The sequence below is a fragment of the Castor canadensis genome, chromosome 15, assembly GCF_047511655.1.
Source record: "Castor canadensis chromosome 15, mCasCan1.hap1v2, whole genome shotgun sequence".
Classification (NCBI taxonomy): Eukaryota; Metazoa; Chordata; class Mammalia; order Rodentia; family Castoridae; genus Castor; species Castor canadensis.
This window is the reverse complement of record NC_133400.1, coordinates 87588429-87614616: the sequence shown is the minus strand read 5'-3', so window position 1 is coordinate 87614616 and position 26188 is coordinate 87588429. Positions and strand designations below refer to the sequence as shown.

At 43.9% G+C, this 26188-nt stretch overlaps 1 protein-coding gene across 1 annotated transcript in view; it reads right to left on the bottom strand.

Annotated features, from left to right (window-relative positions):
- Positions 1-107: 107 nt before the first annotated feature.
- Positions 108-26188, bottom strand: part of Itih5 (inter-alpha-trypsin inhibitor heavy chain 5) — an 88192-nt gene continuing 62111 nt past the window's right edge. The window contains exons 8-14 of the mRNA XM_074056708.1: positions 20145-20313; positions 16476-16785; positions 13279-13838; positions 11077-11130; positions 8917-9033; positions 6333-6710; positions 108-4663 (exon numbers count right to left, since the gene is read on the bottom strand). Coding sequence (XP_073912809.1) covers positions 4338-4663; positions 6333-6710; positions 8917-9033; positions 11077-11130; positions 13279-13838; positions 16476-16785; positions 20145-20313 — 1914 coding nt within the window. The 3' untranslated portion in view covers positions 108-4337. The remainder of the gene's footprint in view (positions 4664-6332; positions 6711-8916; positions 9034-11076; positions 11131-13278; positions 13839-16475; positions 16786-20144; positions 20314-26188) is intronic.

Here is a 26188-nt window from a genome sequence, read left to right as displayed (position 1 = left end):
TTTTGTGTACAGTTGTGTGTCACTTAACGATGGGATGCACTCTGAGAAATGTGTTATAAGTGGCTTTGTCATGTGTCGCCATGTGAACATCACAGAATATGCATAGGCAAACTTAGATGGTGTCGTTTATTATACACCAATGCCATATGGCACTCTCATTGCTCCCAGGATACAAACTTGTACAGCTATACTTGTCCTCTAAGCAATTATAACACAGTGTCAAGTGTTTTCGTAGATGAACACATCTAAACATTTAAAAACACAGTAAAAATACGAGGCAATAGAAAAATTTCAACTCTACTACAGTCTTCTGGCACCACAGTCATACAAGTGGCCCACTGTTTACAGAAATGTAATTACATAGCTCATGACCGTAATTCAGAAATTCTTATAAACCAGCAGCACAGTGAGAGCCATCGAGTTTTATTCTCAGTAGCCCTGATTCCATTTTCCCTAAAAAATAAACACACCATGTTGTTTGTTTTTAGACATCATTTTCCTACAAACTTTTGTTTAAGAAAAATGTCTCTGAAATGTGAACCATCCTGCACACTACAAATTATTTAAAACAGACTAAAATAAATATTTGAAGTTACATTTCTAAGTATTTGGTTAGCTGTGTTATTTTATTTGCTGTTTATTTTAGCTGGATCATGTTCTTATGGTTCTAAGAGTCCTTCAAAGTTTAAAAACAACATTGCTTGTGTACATTCTGGGCAGCTTGAAGAAAGGAAAAAGAATCTTCCTTTCTATTTTGAATTATTTTAGTGTCTTAGCCTGGACTGCTATAACTAGAATATCATAGACTTGTGGTTTAAACAACAAGAATTTATTGCTCACAGGTCTAGAGGCTAGTAAGGCCAAGTTCAATGCAATGACAGATTTGGTGTCTGGTGAGGTCTCTATCTTCTTTGCCAACAGCCATCTTCTTATTGTATCTCACATGGCAGAGAGAAGAGAGATCATCTGTTATGTCTCCTCCTATAAGGACCCTACTCCCATTCATGAGGACTCTGTCCTTGGGACTTCATCACTTCCAAAAGGTCCTGTCTCAGAGTGCCATCACACTGGGGACCTAGGCTTTTACAGATGATTTATCCACAGCATCTATTGAGCCAAACGATAACGAATCCTGTTCCTAATCCACCCGTGGACCATTACTCCTGATAGGAACAAAATGTCACTGTCTCCAATTTTCGATCCCCAGACCCTCAGGATAGCTGCCTGGCTCTGACAGAGTGTGGAGGAGTCAAATAGAGGATGATAAGGGAGCTAGCACAGGTGGGGAGGGAATGCTTGGTCCTTTTTATTTGGCAGATATGAAAGTTTAAATGGGAAGACCCTTATGGACGACCTACTCAGCTGCTTTTCTTCATCAGATGGAGCAGATTGGAACCAGAAATGGGGCCTGGATCGAGATTCCAGTTAGTCCATTATGACTTATTAATATTAGGATAACAACCAGATTTATCTCCTCTAAATTCAACATTTTTCTCAATCCCATTCAATTACTCATTTAGTAACGTCCCATCTATGCTTTTTTCTTAAAGCTTAAGGAAAACAAATGATTGACCAGATGTCAAAGCTAACAAATTCTGCAAGTTCAGCCTAGCCCTGCTCTAAGCCTTTTATATAACTTGGGGAAAGTCACACAACTACACTCTGCCTCAGTTTCCCCATCTGAAAAGAGAGTTCCTCCTTTCCTCTGCATTTACTTTAAAGAGAGTTCTAGCCACAGCACAGGTGGACAATAGAAAACACTGCATGGTTTAGTCAAATGAGAAAAGGTCCTAAGAATAACATTGGGTGGGATCGAGACCCATAGACACAAATGTCTAGCTAAAGCAAAAAATGTAATGGTAAATACAGAGAGAGAGAGAGAGATCTACACCTACAGAAGAGGTAAAAGAAAAGGGATGCATGTCTAAAGTAAAAACATAACTTCTTAAAATAAAAGCTCTTCTTTGACACTTTTGATTCATTTTTTCTGGGTAGGAGAGCCAGTGATGGAATCTCACTAGAATATGCTTTTCTGCTGTTTGACAAGGTGGCAGCAGAAGCAGTGGTCACTAGTTTTGCCTAATAATATCATCCTCTCCACAGTGTAAGGCCACACCTGGAACAACAGACCACTGCTCCAGGCGCGCCCCAGTGGACTGGGCCTCTTGGCTGCAGGGCTGTCTGCCCAGCTGGGATTTATGTAACAGGAAGGTCCCAAGAGCCTGGCCAGGCCTGGCACTGGCTCTCCCTGGGGCAGGTTCCTCCTTCGTCTGGGCTCTAAACTATGGACACATCTGTTAGCAATATGCGCCCGTCATCTTTGCACTTCTGGCATGAAATCAGGCAGCTGACTTTGGAAAGACAGGAGTCAGACAAAGAGCACAGCTGACGGGTTATGGTCTGGCAGGTTCATGGAGCAGAGAAAGATGGAGTTGGAGAGGGGACTATGTGGTCACCCAGCCCTAACTGGCTCCTGAAGTTGCTGGGTCTGACAGAACATACAGAGGTCAGAGGTCATTTTACTGCTCAAATGGTTCCCATGGGAAGGTAAATACGACAAACAATTTTCTCAGCACGGATTTCTCTCCAAGTGCTAAGCCTGCTGTCTATTTCCTTGCAGAGGCTGCCCTGGCATCGTGCCCAAGGCAAGCAGCCTCGTGTGAGGACAGCACAAAAGCCTTTCCCCCTGGCGCACATCAAAACACTCTAGATCCCTGACCACATCCTTCCTCTCTCTTCTTCGATCCACTGCCTCCTGCGTGCATAAGCTTCCAACCCGGCTCCTCCCGCATGGCCCTGAGGACACTGAGCAGAGCAAAGAGCAGGAACTAAGGAGGGTGAGAAGGCAGAGTTCCATCACTTCCACTTCCTTGGGGTAAGTGGCCCTGCTTGACAGAGAGGGTTCAGAAGGAAGATCGAACTCATCGTCTTTTCCTTAGTCCGTCAGGTTTATTCAGGTTCTGGAATCAAGGTCCCTGGTTCACTCTATTTCCTGACTTTTGCCCATCTGGGATGTGGGAAGACTTTCTAGATTTTTACAGCATGTATACTCTTCCTGCTGAGAATGTGAGGGTGGAGTCTTCCTATAGAGGATGGACTAAGCTCTTGCCTCCCATGTCATCCCTGTGAATGCACAATTTATCATTTCCTGGAGGAACAAAGGCAAAACAGGTGTGGGATTTAGGGCAAAGGCTGATGAACTCCAAGTAAAACATTTGTCATCTGCACTAAGGCCAGTAAAAACCATCCACATGGTGCTGTCTTGTTTATTAAAAAAAAAAACATTTCGTTTATTGGAATCAATTAGAGAATATCCATTAATCAAGTGGTCTAAAAATGTCCCTTAGAAACTCATAAGTACCTGGGATGCAGATTTTTCTTTTCCTTTTTTGGTGGTACTGGGATTGAACTCAGGACCTCCTGCTTGCTTGGCAGATGTGCTATCACTTAAACCACTCCCCCAGCACTTTTTGCTTTAGGTTATCTTTCAGATAGGGTTTCATGCTTTTGCATGAGCTGCGATCCTACTACCTCTGCCTTCCCCATTGCTGGGACCACAGACATGCAACACCACCACACCTGGCTTGTTTTCAAGGTAGAGTCTTGCTAATGTTCTTACCTGGGCTGGCTTAGAACCACAGTCCTATCTCTGCCTCCTACATAACTGGATTATAGATATGCTCCACCACGCCTGGCCCAGATTTTTCTATTTTTTCAATTAATATCTTTCCATGAAAACTGATTATTAAGGGCAAGATTCCACAGCAGGAAATCCTCTCCTAAGAAAAGACCTAGTTACTTCCAATGATCTAAGTTATGTGCTGTTTGTATGACTTTGTGGCCTGGTCTCCAAGGGAGGGGTCTTGCAGGAAGAGGTTGGCTGCACATCTGGAGAATGCAGTAGTCCTATAAGGAGAGAGTCCTAAGTATAAATATAAGGTAAAGGCACAGCATACAAACTTGGCCATTGCTACAGAGAAAACAAATTTGACAGCAACTTTTCTTCACCAGGAAGGCTTACTTTATGGTAGGCTATGCAATGGTCAAGTCAGATGGTACAAGATGTAAATTTTCTGGCTTTTAACTATGACCTTTCTCCCCTTGATGCTATCATTTTTCTCCACTGTAGATGGGAGGCTGGAGAAGAGAGGAAGAGGAAGAAGAAGGAAATAATATTTTCACTCAAGCTTTCTGCCCCTACCCCTTGTTTAAGCAGACATCAGACCTCCTCTCCATCAGAGGCAGGCTATGGAGTGCAGCTTATCGTAAGAGCGGAGGCAAGTGCAAGCAACAAGCAGAGCTGAGTGCACCATGGTGTCCCCAAAGTCACTTCCCTTTCATGCACTCTCATCATTGAGGCTGCCAGTTTCAGATCTCTTGTACATTTGCAGTGTTGTCTCTGTATCAAACGGGTGAGAGGCCAAATAATCTTTATACACCCCGTCGATCAGTTTGGCTGCATTGTTCCTGGCAAACCAGCAGTCTATTTGTTCTTCTCCATTGTAAATCTTCCTTTGTTTCCAGACCACTGGGACTCGGTGATCTTTCACCTCAAGGACAGTCTCATATGACCCTTCTGCCTGAGGGAGTAGAGCATTAGTAAGATTCTTGCTGTACTCTGCAGGCTCCTCTGTGAGTTTAGCATCCTTGTTCAAGAACTGACCTGGGAGGACAAAATCAGGCATCAGTATAAGTTAAATGGAGACAAAAAGTGCAATCTAAGCTGTGTACAGTGGCTCAAGCTTATAATCCTAGCTTCTTGGGAGGCAGAGATTGGAGGACCAAAGTTTGAGGCCAGCCCAGGCAAAAAGTTCATGAGAAGAGACCATCTTCTCAACCAATGGCTGGGCATGACAACATGCTTGTATCCTAGCTATACCGAAGTACAAATAGGAAGGTTGTAGTCCAGTCTGCCTGGGCACAAAGTGAGACCCTATCTCAAAATAACCAACAAATGCAGAAAGGGTTTGACGAGTGACTCAAGCGTTAGAGCACCTGCCTAGTAAGCATGAGGCCCTGAGTTCAACCTCTAGTACCACCACCAAAAAACGTGCAATCTAATACCAGTGGTGGGAGGTTTTTCATTGACCACAGTCCTAAGTGGGACTGTCTCACAGATCATCCAGCCCAGTGATGGCGTGTGTTCTGGAGCATATGGAGAGGAGAAAGCTGAGCTTCTACTCACAGTGGCCTGCCACTTCTGGAAGCTGCCCAGTCATTAACGCTGGGAAGTGACCTAACCAACAAAAGGAGGCATGCACACTGTCCTACTGAATCAGGAGGAGATACAAAGAGCATGGGGTCAGTTTTCCCTCCTCCCTGCCTGTTTAGGGCCCCCATGTGATGGGTAGGCACCAGGGTGGGGTGTGGGAAAGCATTCAGCTCAGTTCATTCCTGAAACTCAGCCTCAGACTCTCCAGGTCAAGTGAGGATATTGCTCAGGTCAAGGGAACACAGATCTGCATCTGTGAGCTGGAGTTCATGCTTGGCAGCCAGGCGGGACAAAACGCACCCAGGTTAAGTGCCAGGAAATCCTGCTTTCTAAACAGAGCCCTGGCAATGGCTTGCTCTTTATTCTTGGACAAGGAGCCCACATGAAATTGCACATTGAAGAAAGTCGGTCAGAGTGACCTGCCTGTTGCTCACAACATGCAGATGTCTCCTAGGAAAGGAATCCAACTTGTGCTGGGTGCTGGGATGGGCAGCCCTGTGTCTGTGTCTTTCTGCACAGAGACAAGAAACCAGACAGAACTAAGGATGATCACTCTCCATGACTTCGTTTGCATCCCTGGAAAAGTAGAGAACTGGTGTTTTTAAGGCCTCTTTTATTCCAGAAAGTCATCAGGAGGCAAGAAATGTAGCTTTCATGTATATTCAGTCAACCCTCTGTATCCATGGATTGTACATCTGTGGGTTCAGTCACCCATGGACGGAAAATGTTTTGGGGACAAATGCATCTGTACCGATCATATACAGACTCTTTTCCTTGATCTTATTCCCTAAACAATATAGTATAACAACTATTTACATATTACTGGCATTGTATTAATATGGTAAGCATTCCAGAGAGGACTTGAAGAATATAGAGGATATGTTAGGTTTTATGCAAAGACTACACCGTTTTGTATAAGAGACATGAGTATCCTTGGATTTTGGTGTCCTTGAAGGATCCTGGAACCATATCTCCAGCAGATACTAAGAGACCATGGCTATATGAGGACCACATTCTTACTGAACTTCTCAATCAAGCTAGTGATACTAGAGTATGGGCTTCACTTCGGGAAATGTAATTCTGTTCTCTAAACCCAACGTGAGGAGGGTGAGCTGCCTACCTAACAATCCATGGCAATTGCTGGAGAGGCCTTTGCTGTTGGAGATATAGAAGCCCAGATGGTTTCGCTGGAAGGGTGCCGGCCTTTTGTAGAGGTGAATGAGGATGACAAAGGCAATGGTGCCCTGGATGGTAACAGTGACGCTGGCATTGGCAGACACTGATACCTCCAGTCCCCGGCTCCCCACCACCACACTCTGGTTGCAGGGGAGGACGAGCCTGTCTCCACCATCTAAGATGACCCTGTTGGGTGTGATCTCCAGATAAGATCGCTCTGGCTTGTTGATGAGGATGGTGATGGTGCGGAAGTAAGTACGCTGCTTCTTGTGACCATTTGGAGGAGCGGGGGCCCCAATCAATTCTCCATTCACGGTCACACCTAGAAGGCCAGGGAGAAGAGGATCGTGGTTAGAAAAACTGTCCCCTTTCCTGCTAGCTTTGAAGATTTGAACATGAAGTTTCCCTAACCCCCAATGCTAATGTTTTGGAAGGTTCTGGAACTTCAGGGGGCAGAGCTAGTTGGAGGAAGTAGGTCCTCAGAGACACCTTATCCCAGGACTTCCTATCTGTTTCTCTCTGCTTCCTGTCTGCCATGAGGGGAGTAGCCTTTGCCACATATTCCTGCCACCATGATGTTCTGCCTTACTACAGGGGCCCAGACTCAATGGACACAAGGATTTTGCACTGAAAACTTAAAACCGTGAGCCAAATAAACCCTTTCTCCCTTAAGTTGTTTATGTTAGGTATCTGTCACAGTGACAAAAAGTCTGACTTACACAGCATCTAATCAGAATTTTCTTCCACTTTCCTTGTCTTTGTACTCTAGGACAGAACATTATCTGACACCACACAGGCCACTCAGCGCTTCCTGAGTGAGTGAGTGAATGTGGGAAGCCATGAGTGCATTTCTTTCCTGTGTTTGACCAGTGTCTTGGAATATGGGATGGAGGTTATAGGTTGGGCCAAGACATAGAAGTTAACCTGTTCCTGTGCTTTCATTCCAGTGTGTGGCTGTAGTAATAAAAGGTCTTGTGTGGCCCCTACATGTATTTTGGGTCTACCAGTTGCCACCAATCCTAACTTGGAGCTCCTTCAATGCCATTGAGCAGTGTGGGAGAGTGCAAAGTTAGAATATTTTGTAGTCCAAAAACTCAAGTTCTTCCACCTCATAGGAGCTCATCTTTTGACAGGGCATTATTAAATAATAATCCTCATCTTGTAAAATGGGAAGGGAGATGTAAAGCCTAAGAGAATTTTTGTGAGGATCACAGGGGGAACACATTGTAAGTTGTTCACTGCCATCACACAGAATTCCTTTCTTTTTGCCTGCAACATTACGAATGCATCTACATCTTGTCTGGACTTGAACAAGGCCTGAGAGTCTGTCCTCAGGGTTCCATGCTGCGGGCTGAACAGCAAACAGATGCAAGTAAAACACGTGAATGAATTTGGCTTGCACATTCCATGTGTTTTGCTCTCAGGTGAAGAGGCAATTTTGCTAACAAAAGATTCCTATAAATTAACTTTTTTTCTATGCTTTGGGGATAATCTTCCCAATAAATCTTGACTGCTAACTTCTTAGATATTCAAAGAGAAAGGTGTCTTCTCTGGGGCAGGGAGGGAGGGAAAGAGGAGAAATCTCATCCTGAGCAGAGCTCTTTGGACCAGAGGCTCTGAGTATCTTTGCATTGAGCTCCCCTCTTAGATACCTTGCAGAATACAGAGACCACTGAACAGCTCCCAGGAGAGCGAGGGAGGTGTACAGTTAGGTCTCTATCTCATTTTGAAATTAAAACACTCGAGCTTTGACTCTGAGGCTAAAAGGCCTGCAATAGAACAATAGGAAAAAGGACATCCAGGAGGCTTTACATAAGTATATCATACATGTCACCTGGTTAGGGGACCCTCTGCAACCTGCCCTCCCAAGACACTCATTTCTCAGCATCAAGAAATAACAGAAGATCCACTTCAAAGCCCATCACAAAGCTGGGCTGTGTGGCTGTCCACAGGACTGTCCCAAGCAGTGTTACCTGCATTAGATTCAGAGTCTTTTCTGTGCTAATCTCTTTTACACACTCCCTCTATAGATCAATAGGGACCAGACTTCTTCATACACGTGTTCATGGCACAAAGAGCTGCATGGTTAATGTTTGGGCTTTCCATCAAAGTCACCAAGAAGCTGAGATATATAAATTTAGGGCTGTGGTATCCCCATTGTCATAGCTTCTGGATGGAGAGATACAGGACAATAATGTTGAGTTATAACTCTACTTCATATCCATTTTTTACTTTAATCTACTTGATATAGCCTCATAATGCCAGCAGGGTGTCACGCTCTTTACTACCTCCATCTCATAAGAGGGACACACACACCCAAGGCCACACTTAGGTCTGAATGTGTGTCTGTCCGACTCCAAGTCCAGGATCCCATTCACTTCCTCTCATTGATCATTACCATTAATCTTTACTGAGCACCCAGGACACAGCCCTTATGTAACTGACTATTCATTTTCAGAACAGAGGATATAACAGATATAACTCCTCCCTGGCCCTTGCCCAGATGCCACAGGGAGGGTCAAAGTTACCTGAGTCCATGTGATCAGAGACTAGCCGTAGGATGTCCCCAGGCTCTCCATCAATGTTAAAGCAGACAGTGAGTTTGCTCAAGGGGAAATCCACAACAAAATGGGGATCACCGTCCACTACCAGGAATGGGGGGAAAGGAGAGGAAAAAGACAGACATTAGTTGGCTGCCTTCCATGTGTAAGTGCTACTCTATATTTTCTCATGGAGTTTTAAATTTAAATCTCAGCAACAATACTGGAAGAATAATATCCTAAGTTTCTAAATAAGGAAGATCTCTGGAAGTGACGTGACTCCCCAAAGTTACCTAGTTGTACATGGCAAAGTAAATACTGGCTTCAGGTCTCCTAAATTGAAATTCAGTTCTCCTAAACTGAAATATCACATTCCTTTCATTATACCTCAGTTGAACGTAGACAACGAAGTTGGAGAGATGTCAACGCACACCCTCAGACTGCTGCCGCTCAGCATCGCCTTCAGTTTCCTAGGTGGAGTTTCCCCATATCATTTGCTTTGTCCCTCAAGTGGCCCTATGAAGAGTGAGGCCTCCTGCTTGTCTATGACAAGAGTGCTACAGAACTTTTCTCCCAGGAAGCCATAGACAGTTTCACAAGCATTCACAGTGCCAGCTGTATGCAATTCCGGCAGGCAGGCACTAACAGCCATGCCCAGTTTAGGGGCAGTGACAGGGGGACAAAAAAGTCACTAGAAGGTTAAGCAGTAGTGTCAATAATGGCAGTAGACATCACTACTTTGGGTCATCCTGTCTTTATTGCTCTCCAATTTTCATTCACACATGACAGCAAGAAGATCACTTGACCCCTGACCCTCATCTCCTCTCTCCTTCCTCACCTCTGCTAAAGATGGATGGCTTTGCCTCTTACTGTACAGACCAAATACTTCCCAAGAGTCTACTTTAGTTTTCTTTCTTACTGGATGGGAGATGTGATTTGTATCTATATTATACACCAAACATAAGTACCAGAATACCTCTGCTTTCTGTGTACATGTACATGCATGAGTGTGTGTCTGTGTGTGGTAGAGGCATGGGTCAGGAAGAACCCAGTCTTTTCAAGCTACATGCAAGGTCATGTACTCCTGGTAACTGCTGAAACCACTTTCTACCCCTGGCATCTCTTGTAAGAGCTCTTCAGAGAATCTAGCTGCTCTCACTGTGAAGTGCCTCGAGGCCCCTGTAAAGGGTAACATATAAAGAAATACAAAGAATTTGTCTTGATGATGGGGAAAAAAACACCCAGGGGAACAAAGGTTCTCATTCCTATTCTTGGCACTCTTTCAGCATGAATATAGCTTATCTGACAGCTCACTAAGAGTTTCTGTGTATACTAACCACATCCCTTTTTTCTCAAAGCATCCAAATCCCTTTACAAGGGAAGATGTTTCTTGTTCCAAAAATGTGGGGAGGAATCCAAAAGTCATCACTGCAGGCAGCATTCCATAAAGTGCATGTGTTTAAAGGAACCGCATCTAACCACAGGACACTGTGCATTTCTATCCCCATGGCTAATCTCCAGGATGTCCCTGGCTTTCTGAACTTGCACGTACAGTACGTCAGCAGAACAGCAATAATAAAGGCTTAGAGGGGAAGACGTGGACATTAGAGAAATAAAACCCAGCCCCTATGACGTTCTTCCATTTAGATTTTTATTATAATTCCAAAAATTGGCCAAAAGGAAATCTTAAGACATTTGTAGTCTGTTTTAAAGGCTCTTCTAAAGTCGAGGATTCAAAAACAACACAAGCAAAAATTCCTGCCTGTCAATCCCGACAATTTTGTTTTATAATGTTGTTTTTATGCTTTTGACAGTAGGGGCTGGAGGTATGCACGCTTCAGATGTCTACAACTAAGCTCTCTTAAACTCAGTAATGTTCAGAATGTGTTTCTGCTGTCCATCTCTTCTATCGTGGCTCTTGCCAGGCCTCTTCAAGACTGTTATCTCCACAGTGTTTATGCAATGACTTAGTTCTGGTCCTGGTTCTCAGCACACACCTCACACTGAAGACTTGGGCTAAATAAATCTGGTTGTGATGCCTTGTTCTAGGAGCTGCTATGTGAATTGGCTCCACGGAATTTCTGGTCGTCCCTTCCCAAACACCCCTTTCTCTCCATTCGAATGCAACCAAATCCTCCTTTTCCTTACCTGATGTTTTAGAGATTTTAACTCTTGGGTTGTATGGCTTCTTGAGTGCAGGTTCTAAAAAGGAGAAGGAAGAGAACACTGAGGTTATTTATCGCAGAAGATGCAGTGAGAGGTACGAAGAGAAGTGGGTTGAGAAGACTGATATACAGCTGTTTTCAGAGATTTGCAATCAAAGAGTCAAAAATCTCTTCCAAATACCATCAGTCTTAAGAGGGTGCTTGCCTCATAAGACACAGGGAGGGGTAAAATGTGCAGTACTGATTCTCTTTTCTTTTATCAATTAGGTAATAGTTTTTCTCTTCTGTGATCTCTGTGGATATAAGGGGAATTTTTCTACCACACTTAAGATACAGTTTTGGGGGAAGCAGAATAGAGACATTTTTAATGGATACAGAGTTTTAGTTTCACAAGATGAAAAACTCCTGGAGATCTGTTTCACAACAATATGAATATACTAAAAACTACTGAACTGTACACTTAAAAATGGTTAAGATGGAGCCAGGCATGATGGTACACACCTGAAACCCCAGCTACTGGGGAAGCAGAGGCAGATACATAGTGAGTTGGAGGCCAGCCTGGACAAAAAAGGTAGCAAAACCCTGTCTCAAAAACAGAAAAAGCCAGGCACAGTGGCACAAGCCTGTAATCCAAGTTACTCGATAGGCAGAGATTGAAAGGACTGCAATTCAGGGCCAGCCCAGACAATAAGTTTGTGAGACCCCCATCTCAATCAATAAAAACTGGACATGGTGGCACACATCTGTCATCCCAGCTACACAGGAAGCACAATAGGAACATCAAAGTCCAGGCCAGCACTGGCATAAATGAAAGACCCTATTCAAAGACTATGTAAAGCAAAATGGTAGAACACCTGCCTAGCAAGCACAAGGCCCTCAGTTCAAATCCCAGTACCACCATAAATGGGATGGATGGTATAGCTCAAGAGATAGGATGCTTGCCTGTCATGCAAGAGGCCCTGGGTTCAATTTCCAGTACTGCCAAAAAGAAGGAAGGGGAGAAGGAGAAAAAGAAAAAGAGAGAAAAGAAACAAGAAAGAGAGAGAGGGAGAAAAAAAGGAAAAACCAGTCAAGGTGGTAAATTTTATATTATGTGTTTTTATCACAATAAAACAAAAAATATGGTTATAGTCTAGTGTCCATAACTATGCTTGTAAGCTTAATTCATAAGGCACTGTGAAACACTACATACTCAAAGTAAACCTTGAATAAGAATTCAATTAAAGAGCAACCTAAAAGTAAATTAATTTCTGTAAATAAAATCAGAACCTTATTTCAAATTGTGTGTTAGCAAAATTATACTCCTCCTCATTGGTTTTGTCCCTTGTAAAATTGAAGATCAAAATATCTAAATATTTTTTGAAGAAGCTCCTGCTCAATTCTGTCTCTAGCTAGCATGACATGGCAGAATTCAGAAGAACCAGGAGGGAGGTGACATATTTTGATTGGATGATTGCTTTTAGGAGTGGCAATTGCCACACACATTAAAAAAAATAAAAGTAAAAAATACATATAAAGATTACAATGAAAACATTATCAGAGCTTGAAGAAAAGGAAGAATCTTAAGTAATCACTAACAACTCCAGAAAATCTTATTTCAGAAAGATCCTTTGACATGCGGCTCTGCTTTGGATAAACTGTTTTCCTTTCTCCTGTTCCTCTCCCTACAAACTCTTCCTTGTCAAGCAGCACCAAGACAGGGCGACAGCTTCTGTTTAGATTCTGGGCAGCAGGAATATAAAGGTTGAATTCTCTGAAGAGTCTCTGAGTCCCAAGTTTGGTTAGTCACACACCTCAAAACAATAAAATTAATCACATGCATACAGTGACATAATTCTGAAGAACTTAAAAATATAGAAAGGCCCATTTGTGTCTATTTGTTTATCTCGGTGCCTCCCACCATGCCTGGCGTGTGGCAGAGCTCAGTTTATGGATGGACTGGCTTCACTGGGCCATGTGCCTTTTTTCTCATTGCTTTTGAGAGTCACAGTTTATAACAAAACAAGTACAGCCACCTAAGATACCCCCTGAGGACAAAGTGCTGTATTAGGGTCCTTGTTTATAAAAATTATAATGCAATAAAATGAAACAGACTCCTGCTGCGATCACCATGCCCTTACAAGGAGTGAGAAGGGACACTGAGGCCCATGTTCCTCACGTCTGGCTGCCCCGGGAGCTGCACTACCTGGCTGCATGTCAGCTCCTCGCAGGCTCTGCATCACTGTCTGGGGTCCTGTCACTGCAGACATGCCATGGTCCTCCTCCAGTCTGTCTGTGTGAAGTGCTGGCTTCTTCAGCTTCAAAGCAGTGAAGGGAGTGAGGAAGCGGTAGCTCAGGGCCAGAGCCTGGGCCTTCTGCCTCAGTTTCTCCTTCTCCTGTTTGTCATTGCTCTGCAGCCAGGAGCTCAGCAGCTCCTTCACAGTGAGGTAGCTCCAGAGACGCTCAATGTGGTTGGGATCCTCTTCACCATCACTGATGGGCCTGGGGCCTCCGGGGACTTCATTCTCTACTTTCTGGGGCTCCATGGGCATGTCCCTCTTCAGGATAAGGAATTTCTTACTGTTGCTGGCAGTGACCTCCACATGCAACTTATCCAACTTCTTGTCTACCAGCTTCCCAGCAATGACAATCTCAGACCCATTGAAGTAGTTGGGGAACAGGGTTTTGGTGGCGTGTTCCACTAAGCCCGGGGGATAGTCAATACGGATGTCGGAAAGCAGAGGGGTCCGTATCTCATCGTAGAACCTACAGAGGAAGAACAGAGGACGAATGAGGCCTGGCCAGCTGCGGGCAGGACAATAGTGAAGGAAATGTCACTATCACAGGGTGGCTCTGACCCTGACACTCTCACAGGAGTGATCAACTCCAACAGTGCGCCCAGAAGTACATTTTGATATTTCACCAATAACTCAAACCCCTCTGGGGAGAGCCCTCACCTTCCCTGAAGGCTCCTGGGCCTCTTTTCAACTGCTCTTAATGACAGGAAGATCTCTGTAGAACAAAGCAGATTGCCCGTGATATTTCCATCCAACAGTCTCAGTTTTGCCTCTGGAGTGATGCAGAATTAGTCTACGCCAGCCTCATAATGTCAGCCACTCAGGTGCTTAACAAACACACCTGTGTGTTCTTCCACACCTTCTTGTGCTGCCTAACCAGCCCGTTTCATCAACTATTCTTGTTGAATAACTTCCAGATTCTCCCACCACTCTTGGTAAAGTTCCATTGTACCCACCCAAATTTCTCAAAAGGCCACTTAAATTTTCTTTCTTAAAATCAAATATAAGAACTGGACATCCTGGGAAGTGCCTGTAATTCCACTGACATGGGAAATACGGGTGGAAGGACAGCAGTCCAAGGCCAGCTGTGGGCAGAAGATAAATAACCTAAAGGAAAAAGGGCTGGGGGCATGACCTAAGTGTTAGAGCACCTGCTTAACAAGCCCAAGGCCCTGAGTTCAAACATCAGTTCTGCCCCCAAAAGTCAAATATATCTTACAGAAGCACTGTAAGCTGCACATTGTACTTGGGAAGTCTGACCTAGACTTTAACATTGTGCTTTTGGGGGATGCAGCACTTGCTTCCATTAGCTTTCTTTTTTGTGGGTCTGTTATGTGGCTGCTTCTTATTAAATAAGGACAAATTAAAATCTCTTTTGCAAAGATCTAGAGAATGGAGTTCTAGGCTGTGAATTCTATCTCAGCCCCCTCCAAGCTGGATGTCCTGGGTTACTGGGAGGTAACCTCTTTGAATCCGAGTTTCCTCTTCTATAAAATTGGGATGTTAACAGTACTACTTTGGCAAACTATTAGCTGCCAAAGTCTACTCTCCCCAAATCCATTCTCTCCCCACACCTTTTATAATAATTGAGTTTTAGTAGGTTCACTTCCACCCACCTACAAAAGCTGTTTCCTAGCCTCCATTATGGCAAATGGTGGCCATGTGACCATGTTTTCACCAATGAAATAGAAGTAGAAATGATACGAGTAACTTCCAAGACACCAGCTTGCACTGGGTTTCTTTTCTTTCTTCTTTTTGAGGAATGGAATATAGAAATGATAGTAACTTAAGTTCAACCTTACAATTAAGGGCATCCATGGAGGGGTGTGGGGGGGCACAGCAATAAAATGGAAGGAACCTGGGTCCCTGAATGACCTTTATGGAGCAGAATCTAGTCTGATCCTACTACAGGAAAGAAAAATAAATGACTATGTTATTTCAGTCTTTGAATTTAGATACATCTGTGTGGCAAATTAGCTTCTATCCTTTTTGGAAGTACTGGGGTTTGAATTCAGGGCCTTGTGCTTGCTAGTTAGGCACTCTACTACTGGAGCCATCCTCCAACTTAATTTCTATCCTAATATACCTATGTCCCGGAATTTTGTGATGATCACAAGACAGTACATGCAGAAAAGCCTGGCACATTTTAAATTCTCAGTAAATGTCAGGTATTGATAGTATTTTTAGTGCAATTGATTTTTCAATGTAATTACTTTTGCTTGTGACCCCTGGATTAAATCTTGATTCTTTTATACAGTATTAGTTTCTCCCTCTTTGAATCTAGTTTTGAATAATTTTTATAATGCAGAAAGCAGATCTGTGTTTTCATTGCAATCTTTCATTAAAAGGTTGGGAGAAAAATGGTGGCCAGTCCCATACCAGTCACCTGTCTTTTTGCACACCTTAGAACCCTTCAGTGTGATTTATCATTGATAAACTTCTTTGATTATATTTATTGAACATCTATAAATGTACCTGACCTTCCCTTTCCTTTATGATATATGTCATATACACCACCATGCAGATTAAGGCACGTAATGCTGAACCGGAAGTTGGAAATTCATTGAAATTCATAACAAAGTTGGCAACATGGTGTCTGAGAGAAGCTTCTTCTGTGTTAGAAGACCTAAGTTTTACTTTCTTCTCTCTCAAAATAATAATCTGATTATCCCCCAGCTCTAAATGGTCATTTTGCTTCAAAATTACAATATGATCATTCACCTCGTCCTCAAAATATCAAGAAGGCAATTAAAACCATAAGAACTCACTGAATACCTAATGTGTGATCGTCATCATGCCAATATTTCATATAGGCCATTAAATTATCGGTCAACCATGGTCCTCATTTTACAGATGAGACAACTGAGGCACAGACAGTCTTAAAATCTTGCCAAAAATCACAAACCAGGACTAGAATTTGAACCCTGATCTCTCTGGTTTCAAAAACACATTATGACATCTGCCAGTGCAATGCATTGTCATCACTTCCAGCAGATGTGACACTAAGATGTTGCAGAAACATTCTCGGCTCTGGGTTTCTCACTGAACCCTCCTCCCCCAACCCCTCAAACGGCCCCCCATGGTGCTGAGCAGACAAGCCACAGACCCGATGAGTTGTGCGCCTGCGTTCTCCTCTTCAAGAACCCTCCGTGTGAGGCCACAGTTCTCCAGAGACAGTTTCTCCAGCAGCTTGAAGTCCACGTCACTGCCAATGCCGACGGTGAAGATGCAGATCTGACCTTGGGTGGCCTCCTTGGTGTTGCTGAGAATCCTGGGAGTGTTAGTGTCCCCAAAGGTGGGTTTCCCATCTGTGAGGAAGACGATGAGGGACACACTCCGGTCTTCAATGTCATTGTGGGCCACATAGTCGTTGAGCAGCCTGATGGCTGTCTGAAGGGCCCCGTTGATGTCTGTGCCTATGGGACACCAACAAAGGACAGTTGATGCTTTGTGCCCACCTGTCTACCCCAAGTGCTAACTCATAGTTGCAGTTTATTCTCAATCATTCAGGTACTAACTGAATTGAGATCTGTGAGAGAAGTCACCTGCATACATGGGGTGACCCAAGTTATATAGCCTGTTTAGAAACCTGACAAGTGCTTTCCAAATGAATATAAATGACACAGAATGATCATTTCTCCTGAAGGTGTCCAGTGGCACCTAAACTTAGAATCCATCACTATTTTAACATCAATGGCTTCCACACCCCTTTCTGAAAATAGCTTTGAAAAAAAACCAGGAGGCTGCTGGGTGAAGGAATTTGAAGAGGAGAAGAGTGACTGAGGCATGGAAGGGTGAGAGGTGAAGAATGAGGAGATGGAAGCAGATAGAGACAACCTCAAATGTCAATGTCATGTTGCCTAGGCTGGACCGTGCCAATTAAAGAACTAGCTCATCATCTCCATTATCCCTGCTTTCCCTTCAAGATTACCTCTGCTGTCAGACCCAAAAAGGGAGGAGGTGTTAAGATGGACATCTCCACACCCTGCTACTTCTCCTCTGAAAGTGCTGGTCATTAATAGCTCTGATTAAAGTGGTGGGGGAGTTCCCGGAGTAGGTAGCAAACCAACAAGTATTTGTTTGGTCGATGGAGAAATGTCATTGGTTGGTAGAGATTGAAACGACCAGGGAAAATGAGATTTCTGAATTAGCTAAGACTTTCATTCAACTGGACGACCACTATCTCACCATCACAAGGAAAACTCAGAGTTGTTATTGCAATGGCTTGAGATAAAATTTACATACCAAAACATTTCCCAGTCTAAGCATCCAGTTCATTAGTTTAATAAATGTCGGGTTCTGTAACCATCCCTGCAGACCCCTGTCTGACTTTAGCTCCCTAAAAATGCTCTTCCATTTATCAGAATTTCTTATTAAAAACCAAAACTAAAAAATAACAATAAAAAAGGAGACAGGTGTGGCGGTGCATGTCTGTAATCCCAGTGCTCAAGAGATGGAGGAGGGAGGATCAAGAACTGGAGCCCTACCTGAGCTACATAGCAGTACCTTGTCTCAAAACAAAAATAATAATTTAATCAAGAAAACAGATATCCTATGCCTGTGACAGCCACATTCATAAGTCTTGCTAAGATGCACACAGAGTTCAAACAGAAGGACAAGTGACAGCAGAAAAACAGTATTTATCATTTCTCTGGGGTCATTATTTTGCCTTTCTTCTAGCCTGTCTAGCTCCATGTTGCCTCTGTGGGAGTGGGCATGGAGCAGCTGGCAGGTGTTTAAATTCTCATTAATTCACTTAGCAGTGGTGTCAAATCTCTCACTTCACTTTAAAGCCAAAGAGATCCAGGGCAGAGGCATGGATGTAGCTTTCATGATTGCATACTGGCCCCTGAGGCACAACAGGGCTTGGAGGCAAGCCTATGTCCAGACAGGGCATCTCCTATCCACATTACAGCAGAGGGGCACTCTCCCTGCTCTCCTCTATGGAGTTCCTACCAACTGCCACGCCACTGAGAGCTCACAGTGGCGACCACCAAGTGGGTGAAAATAACAACGAAGGCCACATCTGATGCTTAAGGAAGACTTGCTATATACCAGGACCATTCCCACATTTGCAATGTTTTAACTTACTTCATTAACTGATTTTTAATTCTATTATCACCCACATTTTACAGATGAGAAAACTGAGGCATAGAGAGGTTGAATGACTAATGGATGGTGGAACTGTATTCAAATCCAAGCAGTCTGGCTTTAGAATCCACACTCGCAATCCTGAAGTTACACATCTGAGAAGTTACACAATTAACCTGCTGTCCGCCGGTAGAGGTCAGGGCCAGGAAGGGTTGAGAAAAAATAAAGAAAACCAATAGGGTTGCTGAGGTCTGGCTTCCAAAAGAACATAATACATATTTTTCTTCTCTCTCTCCCTCTTCCTCTCCCTTTCTTACAGTACAGGGGATTAAATTTAGGACCACATGCTTGCTAAGCAAGGACTCTACTACTTGAGCCATGCCCTCAGTCCTTTTTGTTGGTTTGGCTTTAGTTTGTTTTTAGTTGCTCAGGCTGGCCTTGGGCCTCAATCCTCCTTTGTCTGCCTCCAGAGTACTTGGGATTATAGGTATATACCACCATGCCTGGCCTACCAGCTGTATTTCAAAGCTGTTTATCACCTCCTTCCAACACACACACACACACACACACACACACACACACACCATTCTGATCGTAAGCAGTACCACTAAAATAAATTCAGTTTAACAAATACTCAGTATGCATTCCATGTGAGGAGCCATGCTAAAATTAGGGGCTACAAAGAGGATGAGAGGGCTCTTTCTCCAAGGTCTGCACAGTCTTGTCAACTTCCTGCTGTAGACAGAGCCTATAATATTAAGCTTAAGTTTTCATTTCTCTCAGTGAACATAAACAATTCCTAGACCATGCTGTTTCAGAGACTGGAATGAACACCAATGTAAGTCAAAGTACTGGCTAAGCAAAATCAAATTCCAAATGAAGTTCATTCAAGAAGTCAGAGCTTTGACAGAGGTGGGAAATAATGAATGTACGAAAAGTGGAAAAATCTTAGCTGGGAGAAGACTGGACTGAGGGTTTTATATGTTTCCAGACAGGCAAGGCAGAATTAACTGAGATGACAACTCCAGATGATGGTGTCTCTGTAAAGGGCCTTTAAGAAGGGGGCAGGGTCACATTCAGTCCCCTAACCTCTGCAGTACTGTGCATCTGTTATGTGTTCACTTAGTGATGCAAGCCAGACCCAGGTCTGGTTTGGAGGAACCAGCAGGCAGCATGGTTGGGTAACAAGCAGCTCTAATTCTCTAGTCTTCCTCCCAATCTTTTTGCTCCTCCCTGAACCTTCTGTGCACTCAGAACCCAGCACCCTTCCAAATCATTCAATCCCCACAGTGTTTCCCACCTATGACTCTGCTTTGCTCACTGTGCCGCAGTCCTGGCAGGGCCACTGCTGGTTTTACAGGGCAGTTCTGTTTGCCGCTGCTTGAGTGGGGTCATCACCTGACTTCCATCCTCTACCCAAGGACAATTTACAAAACAGCTGCGTTGTTCAGGATCCCTGAGATAAGCAGGAAAGCCTCCAACACCCTTCATATGCATCTGGGTTAGTTTGCAGGCTGGAGGGTGAGAACTTACAAACTTGGCATTCGGAGAGACGTAAGCTTCGGGGAATATGCTCCTGTTACCCCCTTTTTCTCTCACTCCTTCAGCTCTCAACCCCCCATCTCTTGCCATTAAATGAGCTTATGGTGTCAAAGGTGACGTGAAAGGAAGGAACCATCCTTACCTCCAGTGGGTGACAAATGGAAAATGTAGAGCTTGCCGTCCCTGACATTCTCAGGAGTGACTGGTATCAAGTGATTCTTCCACACCTTAATCCGGTTGGAAAACCCAATGATATTGAACCGATCCTGGGGTCGGAGGTCATGGAGGATTGTGACAAGGGCCTCCCTGGTCTAGGCAAAGACAAAACTTAAGCCAGTTATATCTTGTTACATTAGTCCACTGGTTTCCTAGTTTGGAAACCTCTCACCAGGAACAGACCCAGGGATCAGATTCAGTTCCTGCTGAGTAAAGGGCACTTGATTAAACGTCCAGGGGCTTGTCACCTACCTGGAAAATGGCACAAATATATTACAATCATATGTGAGGCATGAAGAAATGCCTTCATATGTCACATGCTGTTACAAGTCACAGTGTACTAGGCCTCCATATCTTCTTAGTTGCCATTCTGTTTTTTAAAATTTTTTATTAGGATATATTCATCATATAGGAGGGGATTCATACTGATATTTCCAAATAGGCTTATATATTAGTTATACTGCCCTTTTGATATAGGTACTCATAGTAAATACCATGCAAATAGAAAAGATTATGAAATCACTGTGGACTGGAGTAACATGAGGACATTCTATAAACTGGGCACCAGCAGCTCATGCTTGTAATCCTAGCTGTCAGGAGGCAGAGATCAAGAGGATCATGGTTTGAGACCAACACGGGCAAAAAGCAAGACCCTATCTCAAAAATACGCAACACAAAAAAGAACTGCTGGAGTGGCTCAAGTGTTAGAGCACCTGCCTAGCAAGTGTGAGGCCCTGAATTCAAACCCCAATCCCACAAAAAGAAAAAAAAAGAATATTCTATAAAGAAAGAGGAGGGCCAGGCGTGTTGGCATACATTTGTAATCCCAGAATTTGGGGGCTTAGGCTGGAGGATTGTGAGTTTGAGGCCATTCTGGCCTATATAGTGAGACCCTGTCAGAAGGAAGGAAGGAGGGAAGGAAGGAAGGAAGGAGGGAAGGAAGAAAGGAAGGAAGGAAGAAAGGAAGGAATTTTAGTATAAGGCTTAAAGGAAGTAGGAGTTTGAAAGACTAGGAGAGGTATTAGGAAAAGAATCAAAGAAGTAAGACAGCGTGAGCAACCTGAAGCGGTGATGCAGGGGAAGAAGGCATGCTAATTGGATAAAAGGTGAGCATTGAAGTCTGACATGACATGGGGAAAAAGAAAGCAGCCACAGGAAGCTGGAAACTGAACAACTCTAAGAGCCAGGACAAGAGTTTCTATAAAAACCCATGAGATATCCTGAGAAAACACTGCTATCCCTAAACAATGTGAGTGTTGAACATTTAAAGAGATTCAGTGGTGAAGTTAGGGCCTTACAGAATTGCCATGACAACAATCAGTCCCATCATTGACTCTCTGAGCAGCCCTATGCTGGAAACTCCATCACTTACTGTCTTTCTTACCTACCTAAACTGCCCCATCCACAGAATTAAGACAAAAAGTAGTGCCTGTCTCATCACTTGTCATGGAGGCTAAATCAGGTACCAGATGAAAAGGATTCAGAATGGCGCCAGGCATATAGTGAATTTCACTTTTACCCAGGAATAAGAACAATGGACACATTTCATTAAATCCATCTTCTCATCCTATCAACTGCTGTCTCCCACCCCCAGGTCTTCCAGGAGAAAAGAAGGCATGGAAGTGCTTATTTTCACTCACAGACTAGGAAACTTCCTCTATTCTCTCTCTCCTGTCCTGACATAAGGCCTTTCCTCAAAGAGGGCCTCACTCACAGCAGTTTCCTGTCCCCTCCTAATCCTGACTTACCCCCAGGAAATGTGTTGAAGTATCCTGTGACAATAAATAAAATCCACACCAAAATGGGACCAATGTCTCTGGAAGACATTAAATTATTTGTGACATGCTTGATCAAGATGGCAGCCTCCTCCTTCTTGAAGCTCTTCTTGCTCTGGCTTTCTCAGTACATCCTGGGTCTCTTTCTTCTGCCTAGGGAGCTCTGCTGGTACCTCCAAGTCACTGCCTTTCAATGAGGGAGTCATGGGGCAATTTTCTCAGCCCAGTTGCCGGCTTTGTACTCACACCACACACTTCTGGGTGAGTTTATCCATCTCCACGCAGTCAACTATCAATTCCATCTTTCCGACTTCCAGCTCATCTCTGAAGTCTGATTCTCTCTTTAGGTCCAGACCAACCTGCCAACTGCTTCTCCCAACACATCCCACAGGCAACTCAGACTCAACTTGTTGAAAACAGGAGCTTTTACCTTCTTTCTCCATTGGATCTCTCCTCTGCAGCTCTCTCTCCTGGGGAACAGCACCTTAGGTCATCATGAGGCCTGACCCAGAAAACTGGACATCACGTCCAGTCTTCTCCTTGCCTCATCCCCAACCCCATGTCCTTCAACACCCAATCCTGGAAGTCCGCCCTCTTTTTAACATCCCTGGGACCATAATAGGAATTTTTTCTCATTTTGCTGTTGTTCTTAATTTCAAAATGATCAAAAGGAAAACTCTGTAAAACTCACGTAACCCCACTCACCTAGAGACAAACCCTATTAAAACGCTGGTATAACATGTGCCTTCAGAAACTTTCCTGTGTTGTGTGTGTGCGTTTGACTTTTGAGAACACACAATCATACAGTATGTATAGCATGCTCTAGGATTTTTGCTTAATGTTTAATGTACTCTTTTCATGTCAATAGATGAATGAATGCCACAAAATTCTAACAGTGACACAGGACTCTACTGTATGCATAGACCATACATTAATATTTCTGGATATTTAAGCAGCATTGCTATGAAGCCCATAATTCACGCATCATTGTGTCCTTTACTTTCTCAAACTGAAAGTGACAAAGGACTTGCACTTTTGGAAGGACTTAGTGTGTCTTAACCTCACTGCCATAGCTAGATTTTCAACCCACTTTGGTTAAAAACTTTGATGGCTCCTCACTACCCTCAGCAAAAAGTTTAAACTTTTTTGGATATAAGACCCTTCATAAAATAAATAGTCCCAATGTAGCTTTTTAACTTTATTTTTTCCTTTTCCCACCTCTACTATAAACGCTAAGTTCTAATTTCCTCCCTACCCCCCAACTTTCCTAAACACACCAGGCTTTTTCACAACTTCCTGCTCTGCACAAACTCCTCCCTCCCCTTCCCTCTCTTGTCTGTCCACTAAGCAACAGTTTCTCCTTCAGGACCTACCTGACATGTCCCCTCCTTGGTAAACCCATTCCAAACTCAACCATAAAGACAGTACTGGCTCCCTCTCTATCATTTGGTCCTCAACCACTAGACACACACATCCACTGTAGCACTTCCACAGCGTGTACATATGAATTCTTTACACTCTTTCCCATCTCAGAGTCCAGCACACACAATCTACATGGTTGCTGGTGCCTCCCAGCACCATGAATTTAGAATTTAGTTCTGAGTACTCACATTATCTCCCAAAAGAGGACTCCTCACCTTGCCTCTCCACCCCACTCTGCTGCTCTCTAAATCACAGCTCCCTGTTCTTTCATTCACACTAACGAGGCTGTGGTTCTCTTTCTGTGCGTTGACTTATCTGTCTGTCTCAATTCTATACTGTTGAGGGCAGGAACTTTCTACATGTTTTCATTTTGTATTTAATAGCCAACAGTGTCTGGCTTGGTAAGTGATGTTTAATAAGTATTTCCTGAATAAATACTGATGAATAAATTGCCTGTCACAATAGATGCCCCTGGTCCTCCCCTATCATCCAACACAATATTTTGTATATTGTAGGCATATTCTAGACATATGGTATATCTGTTGCATTAGTATTTTATTAAAATAGTATTACTAATGTCTATTTATTGGTAAACAAATGAGAGAGAGAGAAATAAAGAGAGAGGAGAAAAGAAATACAGGGGGAAAGAGATGGACAGACAGAGACACAAGTGACTCAGAAACAAGAGGGGGAGAGAGAAGCAGAGACAACAGACCAAGAGAGAGACAGACAGGGGAGGTTCGATTCTGTTAGCAAATGCAAAATACCATGAGAGAGCAGCACCCTTGTCCTTGGGAACTGAGGACAGCTAAGACTGAGGGATGAATACAGGAAGTACTGAGTGGCTTGGGGGTCAAGCTGCAGTGAGAATCGGTAGCTTAGATCCTTGCACTCAGCAGACAGAGGTAGGGAGCCCTGTTACCCACACAGGTTGCCTTGCCAGGGAGCTGGACTATTGGGCTCCCCACCCTTCCTTCCTTTTAGAGCCAGCACACTCAGCGTGTGCATCAGATGGGTTTGTACCATCCCATCTAAGTGTCTAGACCCTTGGGAGGACTACAGATCCTCAGCTGAGGACAATAGCAAGCAGTGGCCGTCCATGAGGCAATGCAGCTTTGAGTCTAGCTCCATGGATCTTCTGGGCCCAGAGCTGGCCAGGCTGCTCAGGGCAGGCTGAGGAGCAGGGCTCTTGTCAGAGACTGCTGTTTGTTTAGCTGCTGGCATCCCAAGAGACCCTTAAACAGTGTGTTAAAGACCTCTAGAGGGATAGGCCTGGCTCTTTTGCTGGTATTTTTCCCATCGTGATGGATATTCTCTTGTAGGAACAGTTATTCTGTCTCTCCACCCTCCTTCCCCAGTGACTACAGATTCCTCATGACCTTGTAAGGCCTCAGCTGCAAGTTATCCTCACGTGCACCGAGGGGAAGTCAGCCAGCAGCTCCCAGTTGATCTATTTCTAGCTGTATTTGTGCTGCCTGGAGGGTCTCCCACCCCACCACAGAAGGTCCTGGGTAGGAGCCATGGCTGCTGCCTGCACCCTCCACCTTCCATTAACCCTTGACTGCCTTTCTTCTCCTCTTCAAGCTGGCCACTCTTTGAACTCTGCCTTCGACACAAGGCTGGAGGGGGAAGGGGAAGGTGAGTGGCCACATAGCAGAGTTAATGCAAGTGGGCTTACACTGATCTTTTGCACACAGTGTTTATATGCTAAAGATTAACAAAAGCCTAGCAGGCTCTGTCCAAGCGTACAGTCCAGAGAATGGGGTTAGCACATTCCAGAGAGATCAGAGAAACCCAGAGCAGCAGAGAATGTGTAATCTAAGCTTGTCCAAAAGGGCTGGACTAGATCCCCTTCAGGGTACCTGTCAAAGCTGAGATGGCATGATTCTAACTTGTAGAAGACTTGTAGATTCTTCCAGCACAAGCAGATGGACAAGACTGGCTGCCATCAATCTCTCAAGGCCCTTCCAACTAATTCAGCCTGAACAAAGATACTGCATATCCCAAAAAAGCCATGTTCCTTGGACTCCCTGCTCTATCCTCAAAGCTTCTTCTAATGTCTTCACTCATTGGAGAAAGGCTGAGGAAACCCAAAGCATGCTACTTGGAGTAATGATGACCCCAAATTAATTTATTGACATGGGGACACAGGAGACTGAAGACATATCTTCCTTAAAGATATTGTACCATAGGCACTAAAACTGCTGACTTTATTATTGCAGTTTCCTTGGAAATGGATACAATGGGGGCTACGGGTCTGATTAGTTAGGGGACTAAAAGACTGACATCTGGAAGTTATGTTGGTACCGTGGAGCCATAAGAAGAGTTTCCAACAAGTCTTCGTTCCTGTCAATCATTATGCTCCAGAATAGGACATAGGCTTGTTTGGAGGGAAAAGACAGGGGAGAGAGGCTGAGGTCATGCACAGTAATTAAGGCTAGTGAGCCTGTAGGAAGGAGCCAGTAGGCCAGGGGAGAGTTAGAGATTGTGAAGAGGCAAGAAAAGCAAACCCTTGTGCCTAGAGAAAGAAGAATAAGGAGTATGTTAAAGGCCTACTGAAAAGCAAAAGGATTCTTAAAGAGATCAAACAGCAAGAGATCCTTGCGGGGTGTGGGCCAGTTCCCCACAGCACCAATCCACAGTGAACAAGCATCATTGTACTCCTGCTGATGGAAGGACAATCTGCAAATACTCTTCATATTAGCATCAGAAGAGATCTTTAAGATTCCAAATTGTGCTTGGACAAAAGGAAATTATAAAGGTATAAAAATAC